General features: G+C 39.7%; 1 protein-coding gene across 5 annotated transcripts in view; it reads right to left on the bottom strand.

Annotated features, from left to right (window-relative positions):
* The window catches only part of ARHGEF28 (Rho guanine nucleotide exchange factor 28), a 306,138-nt gene that overhangs the window by 32,474 nt on the left and 258,159 nt on the right, over positions 1-15,505 (bottom strand). For all 5 annotated transcript variants that reach the window (XM_081287604.1, XM_081287607.1, XM_081287605.1 and 2 more), the window contains 7 exons: positions 13,426-13,604; positions 12,325-12,416; positions 10,818-11,000; positions 7,650-7,781; positions 4,491-4,591; positions 1,612-1,650; positions 1,465-1,512 (listed from right to left, as the gene is read on the bottom strand). In XM_081287604.1, coding sequence (XP_081143730.1) covers positions 1,465-1,512; positions 1,612-1,650; positions 4,491-4,591; positions 7,650-7,781; positions 10,818-11,000; positions 12,325-12,416; positions 13,426-13,604 — 774 coding nt within the window. The remainder of the gene's footprint in view (positions 1-1,464; positions 1,513-1,611; positions 1,651-4,490; positions 4,592-7,649; positions 7,782-10,817; positions 11,001-12,324; positions 12,417-13,425; positions 13,605-15,505) is intronic.

Here is a 15,505-nt window from a genome sequence, read left to right as displayed (position 1 = left end):
TCTGGTAAAAGTATGTGTAAATATATGAAAAAATAAGAGGAGACTAGCACTGTCATATATTCAAATGTAATCCAAAGCTTTATTCATTAATTAATGTGAAAATAATAGTCTTGATCTAGTTGGGTTGAAGTATAAATAAGGAAACAGCAAATGCAGTATGACTTAACATTTTTTGTTGACAAATTAGACTTAATATTCTTTTAACATTCAAAAGGTATACAAATATGAAATATGAATGAGTAATAAACCAGGAAGGGGTAAAAAGTTTAGTCTCACTACTAATCACAGAAGTGCAAATTCAAATTATCAGATTCTTGACCCATTTTCAAATCGAAGAGAGAAAGAAAGAAAGAGAAAGAGAAGGTTGATTGCTTTATTTGGGCAATGTTTATTTAAAACCTTAAAAAAAAAGAAAAGAAAGAAAGAAAATAGTTCTAGTAATTTATCCTGAAGAAACATTTAGATATGGCTATAGAGATCAGCGTACAAGGATGTCCACATTTTGTGCTATTAATAATAAAAAAGTGTAGCTAATCGGTGATTGGATAAATTTCATAGACTTGAACATTACACATTTATTGAAAATCATGCTATTGCAGAATAGAGGATGGCACAGACAGGTGTTGCTAACATACATACAAAAAGCAATCCAGAATCTGGAGGGATATGCACTAGCATGATGGTGGTGAGTCCTCTCCACAGAATCACAAGCCATTTCTTTTATCTATTTGTATTTCCAAATTTCTTCAAATCGTTTTACTAGATAAACATTGCTTTTATAGCATTAAAATTTTGTTAATCAGTAAGCTAAGCAACTGGGTGCCCTGAGCCTCTTTTTTGTGCATGACCTGAGGGATCCCTTAGCACTCTAATCCTCAATTCAAACATATTTTTATGCTTATTTTTTTCTTGAAAAAGAATAAGCCCTTTGAGAATAGGTCTTGTGGTCCTTTTGCTTTTGTGGACTTAACCCTCAGCATAGTGTCCAGCACAGACAGAGCGGGTACTCAAAAAATGTTAAGCGATGGAGAAGGGGGGAAAAAAACCCCGAAAGAGTGGATGAATTATTTAACTGCTCTTAAGACCTAAGGCCACATGTGGAAGTGAAAAAGTTTAGGTGTGAATTTAAGTTTTCACCAGAAAATGTGAAGTCATGCTACACTCACCTAAGAGCTTCATTGTAAATGTCAAGCCAGAACATATTCATCATTATTTTCTAAAGATATGAACTGTTTTATGGTTTCTAAGAAGAATGGTATAAAATGTAGTAGTGGTGTTGCCTCATGATTACAAAACCAGGTGAAGTTCAGCTCATCTGGCTGACTTACTCTTACGGGGTTGGCATTCTTCTGAGATCACTCACTACCTCTCAAGATATTCTAATTTCTAAAGTCTGGGAATCATCAAAGTGAATTGCATTAAGAGAAACATTCACAAGGTCAAAGATTAGCAGAAGGTCGTTACCTGAAGGCTATATAAAAGACGAGTTAAATTCTGTATAGCTTGTATAATCTGAAAAATAAGAGGGTATATATCAAATTCTTGAAAAACCTTTCATTAGCTACAAATCAAAAAAAGCATAGTGATATATTTAAAGCATACATAGCTCACCTCTGATTGTGAAGATTCTGAAAAACTTCTATATTCCACCTACAATACATAAAAACATAAGAAAATGAATAGCCACTCTACTTTTTTGGAAAAGCTGTTCCAAAATGCATGACCCTCATCCTCTCTAAACTCAATTACCTCATCTATAGTGACTCTGAATCCTTCTAGGAAGAAAAACCTATAGAAACCCCCACTTGAAAGCAAGAGCCTCCCTCATGCAAACTTGGTGTTAGGGATGCATGGAAAGTTTTACCAAGCTCCATCTTAAAACAAGGGAGGACTGAGAGGAAGCCTTGCAAGGGACACATGTTTACTGCATGCAGACCACACTGTAAACTGAGCGCTCTGTGCCCAGGTTGAAGTTTTCTCCTGAGTCAGACTGACCCCTTACATCTTCGAGGCGAGATTTAGAAGATAGAGAACATTGTATCAGGCCTCCAGCTCCCTGCCTCACTGGCCAAAATAGTCACTGGTTGGAATAAGAAAACTGGTCTCCCCCAGAGCCTGCCTCAATTAGACTTCACTGGGCCAGTGCAAAGACTATAAGTGAGGCCACAGGAGACCATCTGCTCCTTGGGAAGTAGGTCTATGCTTCATTCTTTGTCTTGCCCACAGCACACATTAATGGAACGTGTGGATACTGAGGGTTTCCAGTTTCCAGAATTGAATTAAACTTTTGTTTATTCACCTATTGTCTGTCTTCTCACACTAGTACATAAACCAGTGAATAGCAGGACTTTGTGTATTCAATATTATATCTGCAAACCTAAGAATGATGTCTGGCATGCAATGAAAACTTGAATTTGATTGCACTCTACTCAATAAGTACTGATCACCCACTATCAACACTATGCTTTATCCTATGGGAGATCATTGGACTCCCTGTTCTCCAAGAGCCTACAGTCTCCAATATGCTGCTTGTTTTCATCTGAGCAGATCTAATTTTAAGTGTAAAAAACAGTCAGCCATGGTAATGTTCTCAGATAACTTTCAACTTGTTGTTAAATGCAATCAGTTCAGGTTGATGATGAACTAACCAGATCTTCTCTTCCCCCATATGGCAAATTAAAAATTTCATTACTGAGAAGCCCCTCCAATAGAGGGAAAGACAAAGTCTGAAAAAGGGAGATGAAATTTAAAGGCATTAGATCTGTGCCCAACCCTATGGAAGATAACAAGGACTAAGAATCCCCATTCTTTAGTGAGTTTTGGAGTTCTTGCTTTTCTACTAGTCTGTTCTTGCCCATCAAAATTTTATTATTTTGAAATAAAATATGGTATAGAATTTTTATACTCTAAAAATTAAACACATAGAAATGAGTTGCTTTGTGCTACCCAAGAACCACCATTACTAGTGAGAAAGGAAAATGCACATTATCCTTTTAATGGAGTTGGTCCGCCACCTTGTGGTTCAAGAGCATAATTGCAATTGATGATTAACAGGATTTCTGCCATTGGGTTTTTGGAGGCGGGGGGCGGGGGGTGTTGTTTTTTAATTCTTTCAGTAGTAATGTTTTAATCTTACCTTATTAAGTGAGCTAATGGGAAACTATCCATTATACAATTTTTAAGAGTGTGATTTCAAGTGGAACCTCAGCTTAGTTTCTCAAAATGCCTTATTAAGTGCCAAATTTTCTAGATAGGTTAATACAAAGAGGAACCTGGACACTTAATCTCGATTATCCTCCTGTGACTAAATCACAGGTGGGAGCTGTGATGGCTTTTCATTTGAGAGTAAACTATCACTGACCAACTCGTCCTACCTCCGACCCTCTCTCCTTCCTTCCTGATAACATGAAAACAGTTAAAAGCTACAAACCGATTTAAAAGTGAAGTCTGTACTGAGAAGGATGAAAAGCAGGAACATTTTAAGACAAATAAGTTAGAAAGTTTACAATTAGAAAACATAAAACATTGCATTCTTATATTCATTTTATCACATTCAGTTTTCTTATAAAGTTTTAAAATGATTTTAAATTAGTTGTCTTTTCTATTTTTTTTTTTTACATCTTTGAACTTGGTCTCCTAGCCATATGTAATACATACATCATATATAAAATGCTACATTTAAACATATAGATGACATACACGTTTATTTTCTTTCCTACACTGGCACATGCTGATACTTGATAATGGACCTAATTCAGTGTCAGACAAAACCAAATTCTTGAGCCCTCAAGCCCTCCTAAGGAGGACAACTTGGCATCTCCCGGAATCGTAGTTTTATTCTTTTAATATTTGAGACATTTCAATTTCATTTGAAGTTAATGGGAAGTTGTATGTATTTAATTTCTAAAGAGAGAGTTATAACCAATGTATAGTATAAGTCATAGAAGAAGCAGCAGCATTTGGAACCACTTTATCACAAATGAAAAATTGGTCAGGTGAATTAAAAATCTACCAAGAGTAGGTGAAATGTGGGCAGTGACAGGGAAAAAAAATTGGAAAAGCGGAGAAAGTCAAGGAAGGTAAAAGCAGCAAGAATATTCCAAAGTAGAAATTATCTCAGCTACGTGAGCACCATCCGGTTGCATAAGGGCCCACCTCAGCCAGATGGCTGCCAAAAGCAGTGTGTGGAAAGCAAGGTTTGCAGCGCGGAAAGTGAGCCCAGAGATCAGAGCACAGACACACATACAGACGTGAGAGTTTTCAACCTTCTTTAATAACTTTTTCACTTTTCTTTTGTTTACACCTACATGATATAGGAAGAACAAGAACATTGAAAGAAGAAATAAGTTAGAAAGTTTAAATAGGAATATTGAGAACAATTCAGAAAAGCACTTTCATTCCACTCACTGCCATTGACAGGGCAGGACCTGAGGCTATTTTATTGGTACAAAGCAACCCAAGTCATTTACTAACAAATCAGTTAACAATACCTTCTCCCCTGCATCAGAGACCTCCAAGTCGGTTACCACACCCTGGATCCCGGGATCCACATCCCAACAGCCTCTTCCTTCTGTCCCTTCTGTGTCTAGTGCTGGGAGCACGCCATTGAGACAGAAACAAAAAGGACAAACATCAGCCACCCGATTGGGTTCATCCACACACAACTGACCCACCCTTCCAAATAAGGAACGAGGACAATTGATACATCTGGAATGTTCTCATAGGAGGCACCAAAGCAGCACAGAGCAAAGCACACAGTCCCTGCCCACAGGGGGCTTACACACTAACACAAGTCATATTGACACAGGGCATGAATGAGCACTCATCTTTTCACGTTTATTTCTTTCTCATGCAGACGTGCCCATGTGTTGTTTGTGGTCTAGGAAATATAGATTCTATGTATCACATTCACTTAGTAGGAAAAAGCCTACTGGGGAGGGTGAAATTTAAAACAGGCACAATTGATGAAAGCAAGGTCTCAGGGCAGACCCAGGTCTGTAAGAAGGCTCCCCCTGCCCAGTACGAGAGCGGCAGCCCATAAGCAAGGTTTAGAAGGAAGGAGCAGACCAGCAGTAGTCACCTTTCTAAGAAGGCTGAAGATGGCTAAGGCTTCATGGTTTCAGGGTCACATAAACTGAGACCCAGTTTCTCATAATTTCCAATTTTTTTCTCACACTTCCTACTAATACTCTAAATTTGCAAATACTGTAATTACTGTATACTTAACCTACGAAAACATAGGGATTAGTCGAGAAATATTTTTAAGTACCAAATACAAATTTCACTTCCAATAAATCTCCATTGGCATGAATTTATTTCTTTATTTACCATGTGAACTCAGTTAAAATATATACCATGCTCACCTTGCACTGATTAAAGCTAGACCCTTTGAGGCCATTTCACACATAGTATTTCAATGAAACAATGTCTAATCAGGACGCTAATGAAAAAGATATTCACTTTGTGCTGCTGTTTATACAATTCTTTATTTGATGTCATTTTAAAACTTTATTTCTAGTTAGGGAAATGCTTTTTCTTTTTGTTTAAATTAGCAAAAAAAAAATGCTTATATCTTTGGAAAAGTAGAGTTGTCTAAGACTCTAAAGGCCTCTTGTAAAAAAAGACTTTTGATCTCAGCAGAAATTACTTTAAATGATATCAAGTAGAAACCAAGTTCATTGTCTATGCCTATAGTGAAAGGACATTGTATAGAGACTCTTCTGTCACTCAAAAAGTAGTTCCATTGTATACCATTCCTTAAAAAAAAATGTCTTAAAGAGATGTCAAAAGGCATTAGCAAAGAATTAATTATTCTCTTTCTCTTCCCCAACTCTTCACAGAAATAAGGGCAACCAAATGTGGAAAGAAGGCATTGATGGGCCAAATAAAGGCAGATTTCTGGAATTTGGATCAGGTTGCCCCTCTCCATAGTCAATTTCAGGGCAAGTGAGAGGGTTTCCAGTGGACAGAAACTGACAGAAGTAGATTTCACTCATTCACCTGATGAAGTATACTGAATCCTAAAAATAGAGTTTTGTTTGGCTTATAACCTCAGGCTGACATGAGCTTGATTTGGAAGAACCCAGTCCTCAAAGTCAATCACAGAACTGACCCATTTAGTGGAGGCTTTCATTTAGGAATAATCTTTTGCCTTTAGTGACCTTATAAAGAAAATCTAATTTTTATAGCATCATGGTCCAATTCAGCCCAGAACAAATAAGCTCTTTGGGTTCAGGACCCTGCCCCCTAAACCTGCATCTCCTCTATGTGAATCCTGGTATCAGACTGTTCTGGTTCTAGCAAATGCCACAGTTATCCCTACAGAGTTGTGGGAGATGTGGACACAGATGGGGAGAGCCTCCATTGCCTGGCCCAAAGGGAGGGATCTGGCCACGTGCTCTGAGCAGCTGCAGAGGCGGAGTGGAGCCTCTTCAGCTGTCCCTGGGCCGAGGCTGAAAGCAGCAGATCCCTACATGTATTTTTAGATAGAACTTCCTCAATGGCATAATGAGGTTCTTCTTTTAAAAGGAAATCACCCAGGGCAGTACAACTCCCCTGATGAATCTGAGCTGTGTTGAAATGAAAAACACATGTGCACACTCTGAAAATAGAGACCCAGGATTAGATAAAGCAGAACTGGAGAGGGGAAAATAATTATTGGTGCTCATAAAAAAAAATGTCTAGAATTAAAAAGCTATACTGCTTCAATATATCTTAATTAACCAGGGGATGTTGTTAAAGAAAGTCTAAAACAATTTAATCCTCCAGTCTCTCGCTACTAAAGATGGTTTATCACATGTACATAAGACATTTCTTTGGAAGTAAAGTTTTTACCACCTGTATGTGCTGAAAGATAGACTTTATACTCTCATCTTTGAGTCCTCTATGGAATTAACTATTCAGTTTAAAAATAACACATATAACAACATAATTAGGTTTATATTACCTATATTACCTAAGCTAATTCTCTATATTCTGTTTTTCTGTACTTAACATATACTGAAATGGTGTTTTAATAAATAAATTTTGACCTGAATTAAAGTATATGATAACACAGATGAAGACTCTTTTGGCAATTCTACCTTTGCACACACAAAACTCTGTGTGTGTGTGTGTGTGTGTGTGTGTGTGTGTGTGTGAAAGAGAGAGAGAGAGAGAGAGAGAGAGAGAGAGAGAGAGAGAGGAAGAGAGAGAGAGGGATCCTAGTTTTATTAAGAATCAGAGATTTCTCAGTTATATTTTCTCAGTTGATATTCATGAAATTAAGTTTAAGGCTTATTCTCCAGTGGACTGCAGGGACTCTTAAAAAAAAAAGATTGAAAAAGTCCTTTCTAAATTGGTGTTCAATAAGTCATATAAAAAAATCGAGGCAGGGTATGCCTCGGGGAAGGTGCAATGCTTTGATGGGAAACAGAACAGTAAAACCCACCAACCACTCTTCAAGTCTTTATCCTTGGAACACCGTGCCATGAATGTATGCATATGATATTTACTTATGACTAGCATAGTTATTCGCATTTTTTTTCCAATTTAAAAAAATACACGAAGTCCCTTTCAATAGGGACAGAGTCATTGCTTTCATCTTATGTGACCACTACAGGCTCCAGGGGCTGTTCAGGATCATTGCCAAGGCCTGTGTTTTCACTTACGAGCAGTGGGCGGTCCTGGTACATCATCAGAACGGAGTGTGTCCACCAAGACAGCTTCTCCGCCACCTTCCTCAGATGGCTGACTTGCATCGCCCATCTGTGAGGCCTTCACTGCAACTTGCAGACTCTCCGCTAAGTAGGAAAATAAAAATAAATTTAAAAAATGAATGTATGTGTAGAGTTTAATCTAGACCAAGAGTTAACAAATTGTATTTGGTCTGTGTATGATTTTACGTGGCCTGGGAGCTATGTATTATTTTTACATTTTTAAAAGCTTGTTAAAACACAGGCTTGTGTGTGCACACGCACACACACTCCCACACAAGATCAAGATGGGGTGACCTACAAACCCTAAAATATTTACAATCTCGCCCTTTATAGAAAAAAAATATACATGCCTGAAATTTAGACCAATACTTTTAACATCATCTTGAAATATAGCGCTAACTCAATAAAAAAGTAAAAATCCATTATATAAAAATATCTCAATGTAACTTTTACTTCACTAAAATAGTATGTTGAAAAACTTCCTGTAATTCAAGTAATATAAACATCAGGTATTAGACTTTTAAAAGCAGTTGTTCAGAAATATTAGCTATTCTTCAAAAGAGTATTTCCTCCAACTTTATAATAATATAGATTCCCAGTATTCACTCTAGACCTGTGATATCAGGTTCCACAGAGGAAAGGGGGCAATTTTTGTTCTAAACAAGCTCCAAAGGCTAATACTGAATCACAAAGCTTCCAACAGCTTCCACACCAGGAAGGGGAAAGTTTGTTCACAATAAAAGATTTTGACTAGCCTATAGCAGACTATGACTTCGAGGACTCTACAAATATTCCTAAAGCCATCTTGTCCAATGATTCCATTCAGAAAATATGAGTATCAATTCTGACTATTGAACATTTTATAACTACTAAAGAGAACCTGCAGACTGGAGAAAGAGACATACAACTAACCATATTACAGGGCGGCACATTATCAGGTAAGCTCTGTCTCTCAGTTATTTGAGCATTGCAAAAGCTACTGCAGCACTGGTGAGCAGGAGAGTTACATAAACTAGTGGGATTAAGGCAAAGTTCACAAAAGGGATGAAATCTGAGCAGACCAGGAAGGATGGCTGGGATCCGTGGGGGGGCAGAGACAGAAGAAGAGAAAGGAAAACCAGTCTGGCATTTCAAAGAACCAGGAAGACCATTCAAGGTGCATATTCAGCTTTTTTTTTTTTTTTTTCAGAAGATGATTACCTTGCTCTGATAAGAATTCCTGCTGCATCTCTCACCTGAAGGCTGAGTGCTGACCAATGACTCAGGGGTGAATTACTCCACTTGGGGCCCTTGCAGTACCTCCCCTGATCTGGTTCCTTTTGAGCAGCTGTGTCCAGGGCTGTTCCCTCATATCTCTTTCACACAATGGGCCAAAGGAGTTGAAGCCAATGAACTTATAACCCATCATTAATAAAAGTTTTAGTGGGGAAATGAAGTCAAAGCCACTGGCTAAAAATGAAGAATGAGTGATTTGTTTCACAAAGGCCTTATCACTTTTAACTCATTTGGAAGTCCTTTGGGTGTTACTTCTAAAATACAACTCGAATCTGTTTACTTCTCTCTGCTTCCGTTGTCAATAGTCGGAGCCAACAATGATCTGATCCCCACCCAACCTGCACCACTCCAGTTGAGGCAGTCACTGACTTCCACCATCTTCTTTCTTTCTTGAAAATTCCAGACCCAGGGCCTTTGAGCTTACTTTCTCTCTATTCAAGAATGATTCTCCCCCAGATCTCTAGATAGCTGGCTTCTCACCCCTCAACTCTCATTTCAAACAATAACTTCCTGGGGCGAGGATCTTCCCTAACTTCTCTAGAGCAAAGCCTTTGCCTCCTCCCAATCCCATTATCTTGTTTCCATGTGACTTTCTGAATGATCTGGGTTCCTTAGGTACTGTTTGTCATCCCCACTAGAACTTTTATGAAAGCATTACCATTCCCTTAGCACCTTCAATGATGCACAGGGTATATTTTCAGTGAATGTGAATGTTGAATGAATGGATAAACAAATAGGTGGTTCTCTCTGTGGACTCCACTTCAGACAACCTTTACGCCCTTCCCAAGGTGGTGGATCCCATGATTTCTAAGTTCTCTCCTAAAGTGAATTTTCTGATATTCTAAACCAGTGTTTGGTAAACACTTTCTGCAAGTGATCAGATAGTTAATATTATAGATTTTGCAGACCATACAGTCTCTGCCAGAACTGTTTTACCTGGGCCACTGTAGGAAACAGCAGTCCAACACAGTAAATGAAATGTGGCTGTGTTCCAGAAGAACTACATTCACCAAAACAGGCAGCACAGTGACCTTGATCCATGGTCTGTAATTTACCAATCCCTTTTCTGAATAACAGCATTCTTTGCCAATCAGGTGGAAGCTACTTTATTTTTTAAACTTTTTATTCCTATTATCAGTTCCTGACCACTATCCCCATCTGTCCCCTTAAGGTCCTTTCTCCCTCCACGCTCCTGCCATCAGCTGGCACCACTGAACCACAGACTCCCACCTCTGCCCCACAATCCCTGAACAACCCAGCACCTGGCACAAGTTCTCGACTTCCCTCCAAAGCTAATTCTGCCAAAAATTCTCAGTAATTTTATAAACTCAGTCCTTCAACCAGCCTGGCCTCTCATCTCCATGACATTTCCATCCAGTGATCTTGTCCTCTACCCAACCTCCGCCACCACCTGCCCCAGTTATACCCAAGACTTTGTTAACACCAGTATTTGCACTTTGCCCCTCTGATGCCACAATCAGAGGTCTCCCTTTAAACCACAATTAGAGGGTTTGTCACTTGGCCTTCTCACTTCCTTCATGTCTGCGTACATAGCAATTACATCAAAGAGGCCTTCCCTGGCCACCCTATCTAAAATGGAACCACCCCAAGTCTGTCACTCTCTATCCCTTCTGCCTTGCTTATTTTTCTTCATAGCACTTGATGCAGCTTGTGTGTTTATTTCTTTATATTTTGTTCTTCCTAAATTTAAGTTCTAGGAGAGCAAGTACTCATGTCTTGTTCTACTATATTCTCAGCACCAAGACAATGGTGCATGACATATAGTAGGTACTCAATAAATATTTTTTTCCTTTGTCAAAACAAACCCTTTACAAAGCAACTTACCTTCTTTCAGTGCTGCTGCCAGTAAAGAGGCTGCCTGAGGAGGCTCTCCTGGGTCAGGCTTAATGAGGAGGTGAGGTTCTAGATGGACATCCTCAAAGCCACTCAGCTCTCCCAGTTCAGCATAGATATGCAGCTTTTCTTCCAAATATGTGCAAATTTGCTGGTCTTGATTACTGAGTATTTCTGTGAAATAGCATTTACCATAGAAGTTTATCACTACCATGAATACAACAAATTATATAAGAATTCAAGTTATATAATTTGAATTATATAATTATATTCAAGTTAGAAGATAAAGATGCTGCTTAGTGAGTTGTCTGATCTAAAAGGTAAAGCTCATGCCGTTGGGTGGGACAGACCCAGGTTCAAATCTTGCCTCTTCCACTTTGTGACTATGGCCCCCAGCAAGTGACTTATCAACCCTCTCAGCTTCCACTGCACTTCATTCCCCTATTTCCAGGAAACCCTGCAGAGTTCTTCTTTGTTTAAGCAGGCTGTTTCCTATTAAGACTAGACACCGGGAGGGGAGGGGAAGGGGGATAGTAGAGAATAGGATAAACAGCAGAATACATCAGTCACTAGAATGGCAATATGTAAATCAATGGAAGTGTAACTGATGTGATACAGCAATCGGTATACGGGGTAAAAATGGGAGTTCATAACCCACTTGAATCAAATTGTGAAATATGATATATTAAGAAGAACTATGTAATGTTTTGAACGACCAACAATAAAAAAAAAAAAAAAGACTAGACACCCTGCTCAGGAATGAAAATTGAGGCAGCCCTGTCCAGGATGAGTGAATGCCCACAGGGGAAAACAACACAAAGGTCTGAAACTCCTCAGTCCTCAGCCAGTCATGGTCAAAACCAAGCATGTTGGCTTGTGTCTTTGTTTCTAAATACCCAATTTGTGTCACCACCCTTGCATGCATCCTTCTCTCCTGATTGTCCTATGTTACAAAATTCTTAAACCTCAGAGACCTTAACCAAAATCAAATCCAGGGGTTCTCAGCCCTCTGTGCTCCTCAAGATTACCTGGAGAGTTTAAAATACTCATGTCTACTCTGCACACCTCACTGATTCTGAGTCAGTTGGTTGAGGGTACAGCCCAGACACGAGCAACCTCCTCAAGTGATTCTAACATCAGGCCAAAGTTGAGCAACTCTTACTTTACAGATTTGCATTTGATGGCCAGACCTATTGGGTTCCTTGTGCAGTCCTACAACTACGACATGACAGTGCTGGACCTAAAATTAAACCATCAGGCAGCAATTCCGACATTCATCAGTACCACACTGCCCAGTTACTGTTTCATGCGTGCATTTCTGTGTGTTTTAATCATTAAGGTAAAAGAAGGAGCTTGGCTAGTATCAGGATGTTTTCCTGGAAGGTTATCAGGGCAAGCCTCAGAAACACACAGTTAATCTTCCATTCATGACACCAGGGCTTTCCCAACACCCAACGAGCACACCACGGCCAGGGAGCCAGTAGGGCCCACACCATACCTTGACATTGCTGAATTCTGGCCACTCTGGCTTCAGCTTTCCGCCTCTCTTCATCGGATTCATTTGTCCTTCCCCCTTCTTCTTCTGGGCAACTTTAAGAGACAATAGTCAAGGGACACAACTGAAACTAAATCCAAGTATGTTTAGAATCATTAGGAAAACATGGAAACTTGGCAATAAAATTTATTCATAAAGGCAAAAAAATAAAAATCAGCATAAAGAGAATTAGTGATGCCCCCTGGCCAAGAGCTTGGTTTTTCTTGAGAGAAAAGGACCGTGCAAAATACAACATGACTCTCAAAGTCAGCAGTATAGGATGACTCAAATATTCCAACACACACACCACACACACACACACACACACACACACACACACACACACACACATACACACATAAACACACATACACCCAACACTCATGTTAAGTACAAATAAGATAATAATTTTTATTTTTTACAACATTTGGGTGTTTTAACAGGTGAGAGTAAGAGCATTGGGGGATGAAGTTAGGGAGCCATACTGAGTGGATGCAGTGGAGGTAGGGAAATTAATGAAATCAAATTACCATTAAGAATGATCTCTTTGCACCCTCATTTATACAAACTGTCCTTGAGTACCCAAGAGAAATAAATTGATTTAGAACCTTTAGTTCCACCAATCTAAAAATATTTATTGAATGATTCCTCAATACAAGGCACCCAGAGGTACACATGACATGTCCCTGCCCTCAAGGAGCTTCCAATCTGATTAAATAAGCATATATATATATGTATATATATACATACATGTAAAAGATAAGATCCACAAGCACCAGACAAATGCCTTAGAGAGCAGGTGCTAAGGCATTCTTCATGAAGCAGGCGAGACAGGAGCTGTACCACAGTGCACAGGCAGAGGGGAGGGGAGGGCGCTGCATGCAGAGAGGAGTGTGGACGACAGATCTGCAGGTGACGCGCTATCACTATCGCAGGCAGGTGCAGGGGCAGGGAGCAGACCATTCTGGCTGAAGCAGCGTTTTCATGCAGGGGAGACATGGTTAGAATGTTTTTTCCCAATTGAACAAGCACATTCCATGGATCAAAGACAGAAGGAAACATTACCTTTCTACTGCCTGTTGGATCCGCCTCATCCAGTTATTTCGTTCCTCCTTGGAATTGGTGTGAATTTCATACATCTCGGGACCAGCCGATGAAGCACTGATCAGAAACATTCCTCTCTCCTCATTAGCAACTTCTCTAGCAATAAGCTTCTGAAGGGAAATAACGGATGGCTTCTGATCCTACATAAAATAGGAGAATGTGCAGATGAACCTGCGTCCTTTCTAAGGGTCACCCTGAACACATGAGCCGTGGAAAGCACAGGACTAGGGAAACCTTTATTTCATTTCCCACTTTTCAAAAGAGCTGCAGAAGTTGATAAGATCTCTAAGGGAGAGGGTATGGAGAAGAAATAATAGAAAGAAAGGGTTCAGGGGAATGTTTGTGCTTAAAAATTAGTGGTTTAAAAAGTCAGCTTTTAAAAAAGACAGAGAAACATCAGAGAACTCGTTAAAAAATATATCAGAATGCTGTGGTCTGGGACAAGGGATTTTTCTATGAGGATATGAGAAAGGAGAACAGTCTCTAAAATATGAGAGATGGAGAAGGATGATGGACCTGAAGAGTCCCTTGAATTTGGCAGTTAATAGCAATACAGTTTCAGTGATGGGCACAAATCCCCAGAAATCAACATCGACTGTAAAAAAAAAAAAAAAAAAAAGAACGAGAAGGCCAGATCTTACATTCCCCAGATGTCACTAGCCTCTTCTGCTACTGTCCTATACCTCCCAGTGACAGAACTGCTACAGCTCTATCTGCAGGTATCTCTCCTCACCAGCTAGATAAGCTGATGAGTGGGCAGCAGCGGGTCTAATTCATCTTTCTGTGCCGGGCACACTGTCTTACACAGAGCAGGCACACAACAACTGTCTGTAGAACTAGACTTAACATGATTCCACTGGAGAGAATAGGAAGAAAGCCTAAAATGTGGAGCCACACTGTGATTCAGCCACCTTCTACGGACATTCACTGTGGTCCTTAGAAGCCTCACGTGCAGCTCTAGGGACCCAAAGGTGAAGACGACCCTGATTGACACTGACTTGGACCAGGAGCTGAAAGAATGGCCAAAAGAATGCCTGCCGCTGAGCAGTGTGGGGGTGAAAATGAAAACTCGGCTTTGGTTTGTGGCTCTCGCCACTGTTTACAGAGCTGGCTGCAGCATGTGGTTTTCTTTCTCCCTCACGGACTGAGTGACGCCTTTATTCAGAACATGCTGCTCTGTGCACCACTGCTGGCTCCTTGGCATTGGCTTGTCTGCCCTCCTGACTCTGCAGTCATCACTGCCAGATCTGGAGTTGTGTGCCGGGGGGGACCTGGAGCATCTCCTCCATGTTTTTTAGAGTTGCATAAAAATATAGGATGGGACAGACAGAAAATTGGTCAACCTGGTTCTGTGCTTGGCCTCTGAAAATGGAGGCAAAAGAAATTTTGTGGCAAGCCTTCTCCAATATGGCCTTCTGTGATGAGGAAAGATCTTCTGAGCATTACTAATATCTGTTGTTCTATTACAGCCCTATTATCTGGAGTGTCATCTGCCTCCCTTTTTTCAATGGATTGTTTCAGCTTTCTCGGATTACAAGATTGGTGGTGTCTATATATAAAAATTCAGGGTGGGTTTAAATTTCTTAAGACATAAGCAAGAGTGAAATCACTTGAATCAGAGTTATTGGGAGAGGGGCACTGGGAGAGTAAGATTTTTTGTTTGTTTGTTTGTTTGTTTTTTAATTTTTGGTGTCAGGTATTGAACTCAAGGGTACTTAGCCACTGAGCTACATCTCCAGCATTATTTATTTTTTATTTTGAGACAGGGTCTCACTAAGTTGCTGAGAGCTTTGCTAAATTACTGAGGCTGGCTTTGAACCTGAGATCCTCCTGCCTCAGCCTCCTAAGCCACTGAGATTACAGGTGTGTGCTACCACACCTAGCATGATAAGATCTTTAAAGAGTAAAGAATAAATTAAATAAAGTCTCATTCATTAAATAACCTTTAGGCCAGAAGATACCTGAAGCAAGCCCATCACTACTCATAATAATCATAAGCTGTGAACAAGAACTCAAATTCCCAGGAGAAAAGGCAACACAG

The sequence above is a fragment of the Spermophilus citellus genome (assembly GCF_964194105.1).
Source record: "Spermophilus citellus genome assembly, chromosome: 1".
Lineage (NCBI taxonomy): Eukaryota > Metazoa > Chordata > Mammalia > Rodentia > Sciuridae > Spermophilus > Spermophilus citellus.
The sequence above is the reverse complement of the archived record's forward strand: the minus strand, read 5'-3'. Positions and strand labels throughout refer to the sequence as shown.